The sequence below is a fragment of the Balaenoptera acutorostrata genome, chromosome 10 (assembly GCF_949987535.1).
Source record: "Balaenoptera acutorostrata chromosome 10, mBalAcu1.1, whole genome shotgun sequence".
Lineage (NCBI taxonomy): Eukaryota > Metazoa > Chordata > Mammalia > Artiodactyla > Balaenopteridae > Balaenoptera > Balaenoptera acutorostrata.
Genome location: NC_080073.1, coordinates 37,544,644 through 37,561,902, shown reverse-complemented (window position 1 = coordinate 37,561,902; position 17,259 = coordinate 37,544,644). Strand labels below are relative to the sequence as shown.

The 17,259-nt window shown below is 45.7% G+C and overlaps 1 protein-coding gene across 5 annotated transcripts in view; it reads left to right on the top strand.

The window, feature by feature from the left end:
• The window catches only part of RAD54L2 (RAD54 like 2), an 88,269-nt gene that overhangs the window by 57,580 nt on the left and 13,430 nt on the right, over positions 1-17,259 (top strand). For 4 of the 5 annotated variants that reach the window (XM_057554997.1, XM_057554993.1, XM_057554995.1 and 1 more), the window contains 12 exons: positions 6,266-6,467; positions 7,426-7,565; positions 8,036-8,152; positions 8,477-8,703; positions 9,496-9,678; positions 9,818-9,951; positions 11,057-11,253; positions 12,327-12,669; positions 13,356-13,533; positions 14,727-14,969; positions 15,192-15,310; positions 16,614-16,732. In XM_057554997.1, the coding sequence (XP_057410980.1) occupies positions 6,266-6,467; positions 7,426-7,565; positions 8,036-8,152; positions 8,477-8,703; positions 9,496-9,678; positions 9,818-9,951; positions 11,057-11,253; positions 12,327-12,669; positions 13,356-13,533; positions 14,727-14,969; positions 15,192-15,310; positions 16,614-16,732 (2,202 nt within the window). The remainder of the gene's footprint in view (positions 1-6,265; positions 6,468-7,425; positions 7,566-8,035; positions 8,153-8,476; positions 8,704-9,495; positions 9,679-9,817; positions 9,952-11,056; positions 11,254-12,326; positions 12,670-13,355; positions 13,534-14,726; positions 14,970-15,191; positions 15,311-16,613; positions 16,733-17,259) is intronic. The other variant, XM_057554996.1, reaches the window with a different exon arrangement.

Sequence of the window (17,259 nt, the reverse complement as noted above, 5' to 3'; positions counted from 1 at the left end):
AGCATTATGAAGCAGTAATGAAGCACTTGTAAAACACTGACTTACATGACAACAAATTTTAAATATTAGCACATCCGTAAACTAAAGCCCCTTTAACAAGCAAATAGTAGTTGTTGAACATAGAAGCTAAGGATTCATTCAAAGAATGCTAGGTGGTAAGGAGCTGATTTAGACCTGTATCCTGTGTATAAAGGAAAGGGGAAACCTGTGTCTGAACTCAGTGTGCATGAGAATTGTATATACTGTTTGATCATTTAAAAATTACTTCTGTGCTTGGCTACATTCAACCCATGCCAGACAGAAATTCACAGCCAAGCCTCACAAGTTGGAATGTCTGATAGTGAATTTGTGACATTCAAAAACTATCAGGTTTTGTTCTTCCTCCTCCCAGGAACAGCCCACTCTGCAAGGCAGAAACCAGAAGAAATAAATACAATAGTTGGCAACAAGTTCCCACTGCCCAACAGATCAAGTTCAAACCCTTTGGACCGACATTCAAGGCCTGCCGTCTATACTCTGACTCTGTTCTGCCTACTCTGTAGCCTTGCCTCCAGCTGTTCCTCCAAGTGGTTACTCAATAAATTTGCTTGTGAAATAGAAACAAAACAAAAGGCCTTAAGGCCAGGAGAGCATCAAAGGTCATTATCTAACCAGGTCAAGGGACCCAGCAAAACACCAAGTTGAAGTGTGCCAACACAGCCCTGAGCCTGCTGTCTAGCCATCTATTACTTTGGGAGGAAAAATTTGATGGCTCCCAATTAGGAGGGAAGAATTCAGGGCTGTAAGTTAGGAGGAAGGTGACAATAGTACTATATGACAGTGCTATGGAAGTATTAGCTCTTTGGAGGAGTGGGAGGCCTGAAGGAATGATAGTCTTTAAGGAAAACCAAGAGTTGCTGAGCTTTCCTCCTGTAGGGCTTCAGATGGAAATGCGAGAGGACTGTTTAAGGAGGGTAGTGAATTTGGGAAGACAACTAGCCAGACTTGCAGTTCTACTTTGGAGCTTCTCTTTTAGTTCTCATGTCTGACTGGACACAGGAGCGATGGCACCTTGTCTCCTCAGCAGGTGGAACATGTCCATGAGCCAAGGCCACTTAACCACCCTGGACTCTGCTGTCTTTAGGAGGCCTTTTTATAAAATGCCTGCTGTGGACCTAGTGGTAATGGAGAGGGGATTGTGATGTTTTAACCTCTTGCTCCTGTTAATGATATTGCAGTGTCCCGTCGTAAACATTCTTTGGTGCCTCCCTTGACCATTTCCCGTTTGCTGTTCAAAAAGCAAAGGTTATGGGGCTTCCCTGGTGGTGCAGTGGTTTGGAGTCTGCCTGCCAATGCAGGGGACACGGGTTCGTGCCCTGGTCTGGGAAGATCCCACATGCCGCGGAGCAGCTGGGCCCGTGAGCCGCAATTACTGAGCCTGCGCGTCTGGAGCCTGTGCTCCGCAACAAGAGAGGCCGCGATAGTGAGAGGCCCGCGCACTGCGATGAAGAGTGGCCCCCGCTTGCCACAACTAGAGGAAGCCCTCGCACAGAAACGAAGACCCAACACAGCCATAAATAAATAAAAATAAATTTTAAAAAAAAAGCAAAAGTTATCTACCTGAAATCTTTAGTGGTCTCTCCGTGTAAGAGTCAAGAAAGTTGCTTCCAGTGCTGCTTCAGGGGAGTGAATCAACCTGGGCATTCACATGTGAGTGTGTGTGCGTGCATGCACACAGGTCCACACCCACCATCTCCCTCCACCCACAGTTTTTACAATGGCCACATTAGCTTCCCCTCCCTACCCAAACACCAGGCAATGGGATATAGAATGCTAGGAATAAAAGGCCTTGGAATTAGTCCTCCCTGGGACAGGGATTGACTTCTGTGCCAGCATCCAAGAAACTTGGTCTATACCTCTGGTCTGTACCTAAGTATTCCTTGGACAAGGGGCTACTGGGAAGAGACAGGGAAGTGGTTGTTGGGTTGGAAGGCCACTTGTGCTGCTATTTTGCTTAGTTCATTTTAGCCAATATTGAACTGCATGTACTTTCCTAACCATTCCACCTTGTTTAGAGTCTCTATTCCTTTTGCTTATGCTCCTCTATCTGTCTAGAATGTTCTTTTTTTCCTTCCTTTTCTAGCTGGTGCCTACCCATTCTGTTAGATTAAACCCAAGTCTCACCTTTCCCAAGGAAGCGCCCCCATAACCAGTGATAGGCAAGGCTAGATTAAGTGTCCTTTCCCCAGTGTTATTGCTATTAGGCATTCCACTGTATACGTATACACGTTTCCCCACGTGGACCATTCCATTGTGCTTTGGCACAGGGCCTGGTACATAGCAGATGCTCAAATGTATGTTAGGCTAAACTAAAAGCAGGGGATGGGAGAGGGAACAGTGTCTGGTTTGCGGCAGTCTCAAGTGGAAAGGTTTAGAATGTGGAGGGGTGTGTGTGTGTGTGTGTGTGTGTGTGTGTGTGTGTAAGAAACACTCATTTTGTAACAACCAAATGCTGTTTTCATATGTCATTTCTGCTTCTCCCTTTGCTTTCTTATTGATCTTTGATTAAGATATATAATTGAAGTTTGAGTTCTCCATACAAATGAATACTGCTACCTGGCACAGCTGACCAAGCTCCAGAGCTTTGTGTACTCCCAGACTGTTGAATGTGGTTGTGGGAGTATGGAGTTTGGCACACCAGGGTTTAAAGAATAATATTTTCCATGAGAGAGCTATTTACATCCTCATTTACACATGTGGGAACTATGGCTCAGAGAAGTTGAACCCATGAACATAGAGCTAATAAGTGACAAAGCCAGGATTCAACACCAGGATTGCCTGACTACAAAGCTTATTCTCATAACTGTCTGCTCCTGTTTTCCTGCTTATTTCCTGTATACCCATAGGCAAGTCTTTTTATCTTTTTAGGGCTTCAGTTTATCATATTTATTTATTTTTAAAATTTATTTATTTATTTTTGGCTGCTTTGGGTCTTCGTTGGTGCACACAGGCTTTCTCTAGTTGCGACGAGCGGGGCTACTCTTCGTTGTGGTGCGTGGGCTTCTCATTGCGGTGGCTTCTCTTGTTGCGGAGCACGGCCTCTAGGCGCACGGGCTTTAGTAGTTGTGGCACGCGGGCTTCAGTAGTTGTGGTGCATGGGCTTAGTTGCTCCACGGCATGTGGGATCTTCCTGGACCAGGGCTTGAACCCATGTCCCCTGTATTGGCAGGCAGATTCTTAACCACTGAGCCACCAGGGAAGTCCCAGTTTATCATATTTAGAATGAAGGGAGCAAAACTCACCTTGTAGAGTTACTGTAGGAAAGAAAGAAGAAAAGAAACCAAACCCATTCTTTGTACCTGGAATAGTGGTAGTCATAGTAAAAGCAGCAGCTGTTTTATACAATGTTTACTGTGTGCCGGGCATTGTCTTAGCGCTTTATCTAGGCTATCTCATATAATCATCACCACAACCCTCTGAGACTGAGGAATAACACTACACTTGTTATTCCCTTTTTATAATTGAGGAACAGAAAGGTTATAATAAGGGGTAGAGTTGGTGTTCACACCCCAGCAGTCTGGCTTCAGTGTCTATACTGAACCCCTATGCTCTGTTATCTCTTGGGAAACATTAGTTTCCAACTCCATGCTGTTCTAGAATCTGGCATTAATATGAAAGAGACCATAGGGAACCCAGAATGGTAACAGGGCCAGGAGGGGCTACACCGAGCCGCGGAAGGTGAGCAGTAACAGAATGTCTGGGACACTCATGATTCTCTGACTCAGCCACTGACTGGTGAGACGGCCCTTTGGTATTTTTTGGTGGTTGAGTGCATAGGATGATGACCCATGGTAAGTCTTTTTTTCAGCTTGGGGACATCAGCTTACTGGTTCACTCATTGAGGTCTGTGGCAGCCCTGGCCTCCCTTTACCAAAGTCTACAGGGTTGCATATTTCTTCTTGAGTCCATCCTGACATGTTTTTTTAAATGTTGAATATATAAATGAGGGAGAAGGGACAAATCTCCCTTACAGAAAAATTCCAGATAATAAATGTAGATGGAAAGAGGGAAATAGAAAACCACCATTAGAACACCACAGTAATAATTGCTCTAGGTAAGATCCACTGATGAATGTTAAAATTAGTGGATGAAACTTTTAAGGATATTTGTGTTCTGGAAGCCTCAAAGTACCCCCCACAAACATTTTTTTGTATGTGGTTTTAATATATGTCCAGAAATTCTTTGATGCCCCTCCCTCCAGGAAATGGAGCTTAATTCTCTTCCCCCTGAATGTGGGCCAGGCTTAGTGATTGGCCTCTTAAGAATAAAATATGGAAAGGGAAACATAGTAATTTTACAGTGGAGAAATCTGGCAGACACCACTTCAAGGTTAATGTCACCAGTAATAAGTCATGTTGATATCATGTACCCTGATAAGATGTGATGAGAAGAGCACTTCACCTCTGTGGTATTCTTTCCTAAAAGTCATAACCCCAATCTAATCATCAGACAAACCCAAATTGGGGGACAGTCTATAAAACACCTGACCAGTACTCTTCAAAAAAGTATCAAGGTTGGGAGTTCCCTGGTGGTCCAGTGGTTTGGACTTGGCACTTTCACTGCCAGGGCCCGGGTTCGAACTCAGAGAACTAAGATCACACAAGTCCCTTGGTACGGACAAAAAAAAAAAAAAATCAACGTCATGAAAGACAAGAATAGGCTGAGAAACTGCTGCAGTTTAGGGAAGACTAAAAAGACATGAAAGCTAGGGGCTTCCCTGGTGGCGCAGTGGTTGAGAATCTGCCTGCCAATGCAGGGGACACAGGTTCGAGCCCTGGTCTGGGAAGATCCCACATGCCAGGGAGCAACTGGGCCCATGAGCCACAATTGCTGAGCCTGCGCGTCTGGAGCCTGTGCTCCACAACAAGAGAGGCCGCGATGGTGAGAGGCCCGCGCACCGCGATGAAGAGTGGTCCCCACTTGCCGCAACTGGAGAAAGCCCTCGCACAGAAACGAAGACTCAACACAGTCATAAATAAATAAATAAATAAAAGAACGTGAATTTCTTCAAAAAAAAAAAAAAAAGACATGAAAGCTAAACGCAATATGGTATCCTAGATAGGATCCTATAACAGAAAAAGACATTAGTGGAAAACTGGTAAATCCAAAATAACGAACAAAAATAATACCACCAAAAAACAAAACTTCCTGAGTCCTTCCTGCCTGAGAGCCAAGTGGCATGGACTAGAGCACCTCAGTTTCAGCATTTCTGTTCTTATTTTGAATTCCTCTTACCTTTGGGAAAGACCTTTTTTTGGTTGTGTAGTGCTTGTATTTGGGAGGCTGTGGCAGACTTGGGGACAGGTCTATGTGATTGTCAAAGCCTGCCCATCCAGCGAACAGAATGCAGCTCAGCAAATGAGGAGAGGGATGTGCACATGGACCCCAGTTCTTGCTGGTGGTTGATACCACAAATGACATTCCCTCTGTCAGGAATTTCTTCCTCTTTTTCCCCTGTCTCCAAGGCAATAATACCATTAGACATTCTCTTCATCTTTTAAGTTCTCACTTACATTTTACCTCCCATATAATTCCTTGTGTGATCACCCCATGAAATAGTACCTTTCATATTCCTGTGACCCTAACAATTATTCTTGGTTTAGCTAATTACCTCTGGCTGAAAAATGGTACCTTAAACTCTGAAGGTCTTTAGGTCAGTTTCCCTGCCCCTCCTTTGGTATTTAGCACACCTTGCCTTATTATGTCTAGAAAACAAACTCCTTGAAGGGAAGGAATTTAGAAATATTCCTTGAAGCATCTAGGACAGTGCTTGCCATGTTGTAATCCCTCATTAAATGGTTGGCAAATTGAATGAACCCTTTAATACACTGAAGGGAGGAGTGGTCTCCCTGTTGGCAGTTGAGACTTGCTTAGAGTCATACAAATGAGTGTGAGCTGTATTGGGAACTCAGTTGTCCCTTTCTGAGTAGTCTGAGACCATGACACTTCCTCACTCTGATCATAGTGCTAAATTATATCAAGAATGATGGCTATCATTTGTTGTGAGCCTACTCTGGGGGCCAGGCCTGTAGCCAGAGCTACAATAGCTCTATACTCATTTTATAGATAAGTCCATTGAGGTTCGGAGAGATGTAACTTGCCTTATTAGATCACCAGCTAATAAGTTGCTGAGTTGAGATTTGGACCCTGGTGTGTCTGGCATCAAAACCCACTCTTCCTCCAGTAAAGGTTGGTCCCTGGCACCTCTTTCCCTTTGTGTCTTCAGACCCATCCCTGGAAGACATGTGTGGCACTGAGTGTGCCCAGCTCGGGGAAGATGGGCAGCGGCCACCGCGGTGCACTTCAACTACCTCATCTCAGTCTGAGCCTTCAGAGCAGCTTAGGCGCCACCAAGGCAAGAGCCTTGCCTCCGAGGACCCCAAAAAGAAGAGAGCTCAGAAGCCCTCCCACATGAGGAGAAACATACGGTGAGCTATGCTCTTGGTAAGAGGGGAAGAGAGGGAGTAAAAGTATTACCTTCATTTGAAGGCTGTCAGTAACAAAAGGACTGGTTTGAGCAGGAGAGTCTGATTTCCCAAGGAGAAAAGTATAAGTTGTGTGCCCCAATTAATAGTGAAGATGCAGCTCAGGACCACTGGGTCTGGGCTGTCAGAGGATACAGGGCTGAAGTGGATGGCACTCGAGCACCCCTGGGGAGTGTCCCACTCTTTCGAGGCCCTGGGAAGCAGCCATAGCATGCTCTGGTTGGACTCTGGTTTCTTCCTTTATTTTTTCCTTATGTCTCAAAATAAGAGGAGATAAAAGAAGTTGAGTTCTTATTTTCTTAGAACTCAACATCAGTTGGAAGATGACTGTCTGGTCCAAAGCAGGGCTTCTTCCTTGAGCTAAGAGATCAGCAGATGTGAACCTCCTTAACTATCCAAATCCCCAATAGTCCTTTCTTCCACCAATGACAATTTTGCTGTTGAAAGGAGATAAATGATATTTTTTTCCTCCTACCCTCATTTTTTTTTAAACATAATGATGACTTGAAAATTTACTCTAAGTTTGGGAAATAAGGATGTAGAATCATCCATAATCCTACTTTCCCATATAACAACTCTGTTTTTTATACTGCTTTCCAGCTTTATGAATTACATATTACTCTATTTCACTCTTGATCTGTTATGTGCAGAGATGATTCGGCAGGGGCACCTGTCAGGAAGTTAAATAATATGAAAAACATATTAGCCCAGAACCACCTGAACCTTGAAGTCCCATTTATTTTTTTGCCTTGCCCATTGCGTGGGTGTAGTGGGACTGATATGGCTTCTTCTCCCACCTCAGCTCTCTGAGCCCAGCAATGATGGTTTCCCTCTTTATCTTGACATTACATTGCCCAAATCTCAAGTGAACCCAAGTGCTCTCTCTTATTTAAACGTTTAGCAAGCTGCTCCGGGAGGATCAGTTGGAGCCAGTTACCAAAGCAGCACAACAGGAAGAATTGGAAAGAAGAAAACGCCTGGAGCAGCAGAGGAAGGATTACGCAGCCCCCATTCCCACCGTTCCCCTGGAGTTCCTTCCCGGTAAGCAGTGGAGGTGGCAGGAAAGGCCCCGCGCTGCAGGGAGAAGAGACCCTCAGTGCACACTGTGGTCAAGGACAGATCTGGAATAAGATGGTGGCCTCTCAGGAATCCTTTCAATCCATTCAGTTTCTTAGAAGCACACGATCAGGAGGATCTCATTTGAAAAGTTAAGATGGATAAAAATGTACCTCCTCAAATTGATCTTATTTAGATTTTCATCCATAACTTTGGATGTTAACATGCCAAGGGATTAGGACATTTTCTAGTGGTCAGGTGAATACTAGGAAGTAAGAGCCAGTAGAGAACAGGGAATTAGGGAAGAAGACTGGGGTTTTTGAGATGCCCTCTACTTGTCTCCTCAGGGGATAGTCCCCCAGAGAGCAACAAAGGAGGAGGATGGCAAATCATTTTGGAAAATATGTTTGAGCTAAATGTGGTGTTGACATTCCCGTCCATCTTTTTTTCCCCAGAAGAAATTGTCTTAAGAGCAAGCGATGGACCCCAACTGCCTCCTCGGGTCTTGACCCAGGAAGTGATTTGTTTGGACAGTAGCAGTGGCAGTGAGGATGAAAAAAGCAGTCGAGATGGTAAGATTGAGCCAGAGGTGCCCCTCCTTCCTCCTGACCCAATGTTCGCCCTGAGACATTGGCTGTACCTTTGAATAGAAAATTGTTCAGTCCTTCCTCATTCAGTTTGGGGTCTGACTGTGACAAATTTCCCTGAGTCTCCTTGGTAAATAATAAGTTTTCCCCTTGTCTTAACATGAAGCTAAAAGAGAGAAATAATAGAAATAAAAATTTTTACAAGTGATAACAAGTTCTAACTTTGTTTCCATGCTCTCCTGTTTTAACAACGAGCAGTAAATTATCTCTGCTCCCTGAGTTTTTGTTTTGTTTTGTTGGCTGCCTCAGAGGTGATTGAACTGAGCTCTGGAGAGGAGGACACTCTGCACATTGTGGACAGCAGTGAGTCTGTCAGTGAGGAGGATGAGGAAGAGGAGAAAGGTGGCACCCATGTGAATGACGTCTTAAATCAGCGCGATGCTCTGGGGCGGGTCCTTGTCAACTTGAACCACCCTCCGGAGGAGGAGAATGTCTTCCTGGCCCCACAGTTGGCACGGGCAGTGAAACCGCATCAGGTACAGCAAATCTGGACTCTTCTCTTGGTCTCCTTTCAGCTTCCTTGCTGTGGACGTCACCCGCATCACAGCCTGTGAAGTACTTGTTTGGTACCATGAGCAGCTATTGGAAAGGCCTGATTCTTCCTCCTAGCAGTTGATGCTTCAGGATTCCTGATGAATGGGAAGGGACAAGCCTGAGAGATGCCCTGTCATGTAGAAGGTGCTAATCTTTTGGCTTAATAATCTTGAGCCTCCTTCTGTGAGATCTGCAAGACTGATTGAGATACTCTCTGGAGAGCAGTGCTTTGATTAGGGAGTTGTGGCTCTGGAAGAGATGTGAGACTCAGAAGTCTGAGGGACTTTCTGATAGGAAGGATCAGAGTAGTTTGTGTTGACCCAGAACCTGGAACCAGGACCAGTGAGTGAAAGCTCTATGAAGGCAGAGGTTGACTCAACATAAGAACTCTTAACAGTAAGAATAGCTCCTCGTGAAATGGGCTGCCTTGAGGTGAGCAGCCAAGGTCAGCCCGACGAAGCCTAAGTGAAGGACCCAGTCAGGAATTTGGTACTCAAGATTCTTGCCTCAGATGGGCCACTGTACCAGGTGAATGCTTTTCTGTGTTTTCTCCGAGAAGAACGTCACCAGCCAATAAAGTAGTCAGGGTTCAGGGAAACTTCTGTAGCCATCCACACCAGCTGTCTGGTACAATGTCTGCTCATTTACTTAATTCTGACTAGTTCCAAAGTAAGTAAACTAGACCCCTGGTCTTTGCCAGCCAAAGATATTTGTTTGTGTTTGTTCCCTGGCAGATTGGTGGGATCCGGTTCCTGTATGATAACCTGGTTGAGTCCTTGGAGCGATTTAAGACCAGTAGTGGCTTTGGCTGTATCCTGGCCCACAGCATGGGACTGGGGAAAACTTTGCAAGTGATCTCCTTCATCGATGTCCTCTTCCGCCACACGCCAGCCAAAACCGTCCTTGCCATTGTGCCGGTAAGTGTTTGGGAAGGCACCACTTGGTCACCCCTCTTCAGAGCTCTGGAGTAATACCTTACTGGGCACTAAAAAGCCTTATGAGCTCAGCTCTGAGCTTGTTCCCTAAAACTCTCTTTTTGGACTTGACTTTCTGAAGGTTAATACTCTTCAGAACTGGCTGGCAGAGTTCAACATGTGGCTCCCAGCTCCTGAAGCCCTTCCAGCTGACAACAAGCCTGAAGAAGTCCAGCCTCGGTTCTTTAAAGTTCACATCTTGAATGATGAGCACAAGTAGGTGTCCTGCCCTCTCCTCTCTGCCCCTTTCCTTTTATTTTTTTATTATTATTTTAAAATTTTTATTTATTTTATTTATTTACTTTTGGCTGGCTTGGGTCTTCGTTGCTGTGCGCAGGCCTTCTCTAGGTGCGGCGAGCAAGGGCTATTCTTCGTTGCGGTGTGTGGGCTTCTCATTGCAGTGGCTTCTCTTGTTGTGGAGTGCAGGCTTCGGTAGTTGCGGCACATGGGCTCAGCAGTTGTGGCTCACGGGCTCTAGAGCGCAGGCTCAGTAGTTGTGGTGCACGGGCTTAGTTGCTCCATGGCATGTGGGATCTTCCCAGACCAGGGCTCGAACCAGTGTCCCCTGCATTGGCAGGCGGATTCTCAACCACTGCGCCACCAGGGAAGCCCTAAAGCTATTTCTTGATCCAAGCCAGCAATCCATGCTACCCTTTCCCCTCGTTGATATGGATAATTGAGAAGGTAGACTTTCTTTTCTGCAGAGGCCACCTTTTGTGATGTTTGGTCACACACGTCAAAATGAGGAGACTATGAGTGGCCCCACAGGTGGCTGATCACCTGCTCTTTCCTAGATTTCAGGACTGTCAGTCCACACAGCAGTTAATGAAATACAGCCAGGGCTCAATTGTTTAGGAGTAGAGGGACTGTGCTGAGTGGCATCCGGTCTCTGCTGTTCTTTTTCCTTTACTGTGCGTCCTTGGCTCTTTATTCACGAGGGCCTGGGCAGGTGAAAGGCAGAATGTTGCCCTTGCTTTTACTACTTTGTATTCATTATGGGAATAACTTGAAATTCTCCCTCAAATGTAGAATTGTAGTCATGAATGTACATCCAGGGAGGTTGTCACTTGTGCTTGTCTTGTGCCGTTGAATTTCTGTTTTTTGTTATTTAACCATCATAAGTGAACCAGTCCATCCTTAGTGCAATTAGTGTCTCTAGAATGGTGGGAAAGTCCTTGGGCAGCTGGCCAGCCCTATGATGCTGCCACATGAAGTCTTTGGCAATAAGGACTTCTGAATGTACATGAACACAGCTTTGACTGTGAGGAATTTTTCCTGGGGAGCAGGGGAAGCAATATTTTCTTTCTGTTCACTCTTGCAGGACAATGGCAGCTCGTGCTAAAGTGATGGCTGATTGGGTGTCAGAAGGTGGGGTGCTGCTGATGGGGTACGAAATGTACAGACTCCTCACCCTGAAGAAATCCTTTGCCACAGGTAGACCGAAGAAAACCAAGAAACGTTCTCACCCGGTCATCATTGATCTGGATGAGGAAGATCGACAGCAGGAGTTTCGAAGAGGTGGGCAGCCTCTCTGGGAATACTCTAAAGGGTGATCCAGGGGAAAAGAAATAGTGTCTGCTATAGCACCTAGTCAAATGGGAAGCATTATTGATGTGAGTTGTATTGACATGAACCAGAAATCCTGGTCCCTGAGGTAGGTGGGATGACCTGCACTGGCTCTCAGAAGGTAATGCTTTCTCTGCGGGCAGTGGAATTCTGGGTAGGCCAGGCCACAGGCTGGCATGGGGGAGACTCCCCTGTGTCTTTCATAGAACAGTTAGAAGAGTAACTGCTCCCTTCACCACTTCCCAGAGATGCTGTGAGATAGCATTAAGAAAATATAAAGTATTTAAATCGCTAATATACAGAGTAGTAGTAATGTTGTTTGTGAATTTATAAAAGAAGAATTTATCCCAATTTTCTTGTTTTTTGGTGAAAGCCATTCTTCTCATAGTTCTAGTTCTGTTCCCTCTTCTATGGGGCCTTGGTCTATTTGGGGAAGAAAATTTTTTTTAAGGTTCAGAGGCTGTTTCATTTTATAGATCTCTTCATCTATGAGATTCTGTTTTTTAGGTTTGCTTCTGTGGCTGAATTTGCCATTTAGCGTTGACTGGCGAGTAACTCCAGGAAGACCTTGTCCTTTAGTTAGTTCCCACCAGCCAGCTCTCAGATGGCACCAAGACAATGGTGAGAGCCAGTGGAAGTGTCTGTATTATTCCCATCAATATCATCCAGACTCATTTTTAATCCTAGGCTGGTACTCTGTAAAGTCATGCTGTCTGCTCCCTAGTTGGTATAAGCCCTAGGAATGCAAGTCAGTTTTACCCTCTCTAGCCTAAAGGGAAAAAAATTAAGGAAAGGAAAGAGGGAAAAGGGATATTTACTGCAAGAGTCAATAGGCCAGGTTAATGTGTCACACCAAATGCACAGGAGCTTGAATGGCTGGCTCCCTTTCACCAATGGGGGCTGACTCTTGCTTTCCTGCTTCCTTCATTTCTTCTGTCTCCTCCAGGGTGCACCCCTACTTCTCATATTGTTGACTAAGAGCAGGCCCTCTCACCCTCTTACTTCGGATCCTCTTCCCTCCCTAGAGTTTGAGAAGGCCTTATGCCGCCCTGGCCCTGATGTGGTAATCTGTGACGAGGGACACCGCATCAAAAACTGCCAGGCCAGCACCTCACAGGCCCTGAAGAACATTCGCTCTCGCCGCCGGGTGGTGCTGACCGGATACCCCCTGCAGAACAACCTCATCGAGTACTGGTGCATGGTGGACTTTGTGCGCCCAGACTTCCTTGGCACCCGGCAGGAGTTCAGCAACATGTTTGAGCGCCCCATCCTGAATGGACAGTGTATTGACAGCACGCCTCAGGATGTCCGCCTCATGCGGTACCGGAGCCATGTCCTGCACAGCCTCCTGGAGGGCTTTGTGCAGAGGTGAGCCATCCTCAGGGCTCTGTTTTCTAAATCCTTGGAGAGCCCTGGTGGAATAGACATGACAAGGCTTTCCTGAAGGGAAAAGGTGGTTACAGTGGGAGGGCCCCTTTCTAGTAGGGCAATAGTAAAACTTTCCTTTTACTGAATAGCTTTTCCTGAATAGTTAGCAGACGGTGGATATCCAATATTTCAATCTCTGAAAGTCTGGTCCAGAAGTGCTTTTCTCAGAAGTTAATCTTTGAGGTTACTAGGGATATCTGCCTTACTTGCTGAGAGAAGCAGGAGACAGCTACCATTCTAATGACTTGAGTGAAAGAATAAAGTGGTGGTTCTCAGGGGTATGACTTCACCAGTTTCAGCATCTTAGAAGATGTAGGTTAGGCCAGTCTGAAGCATCCCGTTGTTTTTCCTTGTTAAGATGGCATGTGTGGAGAAAGCTTAGAGAAGCAGCCCTAGATTAGGGTAAGAACCTGGAGTTCCCAGGTCACTCTGCCTCTTTGCTTTAGTTTTTATACTCAAAATAAGTTTCTTGATGGTTGCTGAGCCAATCCGCATTATGGTAAGGCTGTTGTGAATGTTGAGATCCTAAAGAAGGCGGTGTGGCAGAAATGCAGGGTTCTGTTTTTATCCTGCACTGACCCCTCCTGGACACATTGCCTTGTCAATTCTGATCTGTACCTTTGTAGGAGAGGCCACACTGTGCTGAAGATTCATCTCCCTGCCAAGGAAGAAAATGTGATCCTGGTGCGACTCTCTAAGATCCAGCGAGATTTGTATACACAGTTCATGGACCGCTTCCGGGACTGTGGTAGCAGCGGCTGGCTGGGGCTGAACCCCCTCAAGGCTTTCTGTGTCTGCTGCAAGGTGTGTTGAGGCCTCAGGGAATACTAAGATACAGACTAAGGATGCTCATGGTCCCAAGGGAGTTGTTCCTGCTGGGAGTCCTTGATAAAGGAAGAAGTTCACTGAATTGAGAGCTCCAAGGCGAGACAGTTCCCAGGAGTGCCACTCATAGACTATAATGTAAATGGTGCCCTTGCAAATGTGCAACTTGTTATACCAAACTTGAGAAGTCACTTCCTTTCTCACTGATTTTTTTTCACCTGAGAAATGGAGTGATGGTGGAACATCGTGGGACAAAATTTTTGACTGCTAGCGTAATCAGGATTCAAGAAATATATAGCATAGACACATTATTAGGGATACCTTCCATTTGATTCTGTATTTAATCAGATCAAGATCTCTTTCATTCTGATAATGCTTGAGATGGTTTGGGGACAGCAAGGCCTAGGTGTCTTTAGCACTGAGCCTCGTGAATAGGTTGATGAACCCTGACTTGTCTTTGACCTGGCCAGATGCTCTCTGTTGCCTCACGAAGGATCTGTTTCTTTGACAGCTCTCAACCAACCTGTTGGATATTATTTCCAATTGAGCACTGCTTTAATAAGTCAGCTGAAGGTGTGTGTCTGGGGACAGATGGGTTTCAAAATATTTCTTTTGTACCCACAGTCCTAGACCAGGGCAAGGAAGCTAAAGCAGACATGGTCTTGAGGATGCTGCGGTGCAAACATACCCTTCCCATCCCCCCCCCCACCCCTCTTTCCCCTGGAATTCTCAACTCCTGCCAGGAATAGTCCCTGAAATGACTTACGGTTGATCATCTGTAAGTTAGATACATTTGTCCATAGGGAGAGATTGGTCTTGTTTCATAGTTTCATACAGTAGTTGACTGTAGCCACATGGTGAAACAGGAATGTTCTTGTTCTTGCTTAAATAAGAATGCAAGACTTGTGACACAGCCTTTTTGGTTGTGTACCAATCATACTGGCATGCCTCCTGGTGTGAATTCTCCCATTCATGTATCATGGCAATCAGAGTTGGTTAGTGAAAATGAATGTGCAGGCTCTTTGACCATGAGGGGGTTGGGGAGACAATTTTTGGTGTGACTGTGTGCTGTGGGAGGTGTGTGTTTGAATAACTGCATGTTTCCAGACTCCCTGGGACACCCTTAGATTGTTCTCTGCCCTATGCTTCCTCCCCTTTAACTTGAACCTCAGATCTGGAATCACCCCGACGTGCTGTACGAAGCCCTTCAGAAGGAGAACCTGGCCAATGAGCAAGACTTAGACGTGGAAGAGCTTGGTTCAGCAGGGACTAGTGCCCGCTGCCCTTCACACGGAACAAAAGGCAAGGGTGAGGACAGCGCCTCAATGGGAGAGGCGACCAATAGCAAGTTCCTACAAGGGGTCGGCTTTAACCCTTTCCAGGAGCGAGGCAACAACATTGTCACATATGAATGGGTGAGTCAAGCAGATACTTTTGTGGCCATAAACCACTGCTGAGAAGGGATCGTGCAAAGCTTTTGTGGGGAGAGGGTGTGGCTTGCGCAGTGCACTGTACTGCTAAGGTCTGCAGGGAACTATTAAGGTTGCCCGTGAGCTGCTGCCTTTGAGGGAGAGAATTCTATTTCTAGTAATCTGGCCATGGACCTGCTCCAAGCTGCCTCATTTCCTCTCCTATAGGCCAAGGATCTTTTGACTAATTATCAGACTGGTGTCTTAGAGAACTCTCCCAAGATGGTACTGCTTTTCCACCTGATTGAGGAAAGTGTGAAGCTTGGAGACAAGATCCTTGTGTTCAGGTAGGAAGAGAAATTGCCGAGTGTGTGTCTTTGGTAAAGAGTGATACAACCCCTGCAGACTGAGACCATCCGGGGTTGCACCAGCCCCCTTTTATCTCCATGCCTCTGCAACCAGTGCTTCTTGTGAGGACCTTCTTGCATTTCTTCTCTTTCTTAGAGTTTCTTTTTTTATCCAGTGCAATTTGTCTGCAGAGAACAATTTGAAACCTTAGGCTAACAGATCACAGTCTAATCCTTCAGATTGTGGCGCAGGCCAAATATGACCTATGGCCTGTTTTTGTACAGCCTGAGAGCTAGTTTTTACATTTGAAAAGAGTTTTTTTGTTTTTTTAAAGAAGCATATGCAGGGAATTCCCTGGTGGTCCAGTGGTTAGGACTCTTGAGATCCCACTGCGGGGGACACGGGTTCAATCCCTGGTCAGGGAACTAAGATCCCGTAAGCCGCAGGGTGCGGCCAAAAAAAATAAAATAAAAAAATTTTTAAATAAAAATAAAAAAAAGAGAAGCATATGCAGCAGAGACTGTGTGTGGTCTGCAAAGCCTAAAAATATTTACTCTCTGGCCCTTTACAGAAAACATTTGCTGACCCCTGGTCTAAACTGTGTCTATGCCTCCCCAGCCATTTTTTTTTTTTTTTCTTTTTCTAAGCTTTGTATATAAGGCCAGATAAATGATGGTTTTTTTCCAAGTCACATTCTCAGTCTTGCCAGAGCTTTGAGTCCCATCAAGGCCTCACTCCTCAGGGAAACAGACGTAAAGTAGATTGCTTCTCCTTTGTTCTGACTAGATTATGCTCCAGTGAGAGCTAAGTGGCAGGAGCCTGGCTTGGGAGTCTCAGAGTGAGGGTTCCCATGTGTAAGATACTTTGAGAGGAAAGCAGTCATTATAACTTAGGGAGAGCCTAGTGTTCCACTGCTTTTATGGACTGGCTCTCTGCATAAATTGGAAGCAACTAAATGATCTATCTCCTTAGTAAAATCCATAATATTGCATGTGGCCTATAATTAGATCTAATGCATATTCATGCAGTGTTGGTTTTTAATGCTGATGCTATTTGTTACTCTGCACTGAGCTAAATCTCAGAATTTTTCAATCAAGGAAGTAATAGGATAGAGAATTTTTTAGTAGGGTGGTGGTAATAAATGTGTGGATGACTCTACTCCCTATGAGCTAGGGTGGTTCTTTGTGCGGAGTAGGATGTGGGAGCTCCCACTGTCAGAGGGGAGCCTATTGAGGTGGGCCTATTGGGTAACAAGATACCCTTAGGTCCAGGAGCCTTCTGAACCAAATGTGTCCCTTTCAGCCAGAGCCTTTCCACCTTGGCTTTAATCGAGGAGTTCCTAGGGAAACGAGAAGCGCCCTGTCTACCTGGTGCTGAGGGGCAAGGAGTACAGAAGTGGGTTCGAAACGTCAGCTACTTCCGTGAGTTCATTGCTGCTTTCTTCCTGGAGCCTTGGCAAGGTCTGCCTAAGGGTTTCCTTTCCCTCTCTCTCTTTCTCTCTTCTCCTACTCCATTCACCGTCACATGAACAGGAATATCTGTGATTGACTAAGGAGCAGAGAGACACTAAGAGCGAGCTGCTTTGTGTGAGGCACTGTCCTGGGCTGGGGAGCTTAAGCCAGATAGGGGGAGTGCAGAGATGTAGAAGACGTATGCCTTGTCATCATCCGAGGTGCAGCAACTCAAGGACAGATTCAAAGTAGCATTGATTGATTGCCCTCATGGGAGTTCTAAGGAGGACAGAATCATCATGGTGAGGACGGTTGGAGAAGGCTTCCTGGAGGAGGTGGAACTTGTACTAGACTTGCAGCGATGGGGAGAATTTGGATATACAGAGCTGGTGTGGCCCAAAGATCATCTTAGGCAGAAGGAACAAAGTGAACACAGCCTAGATCATGTATTCAAATTGGGGGAGATGGTGTCCCTAAGGGGGTGAAAATTGGTTCTC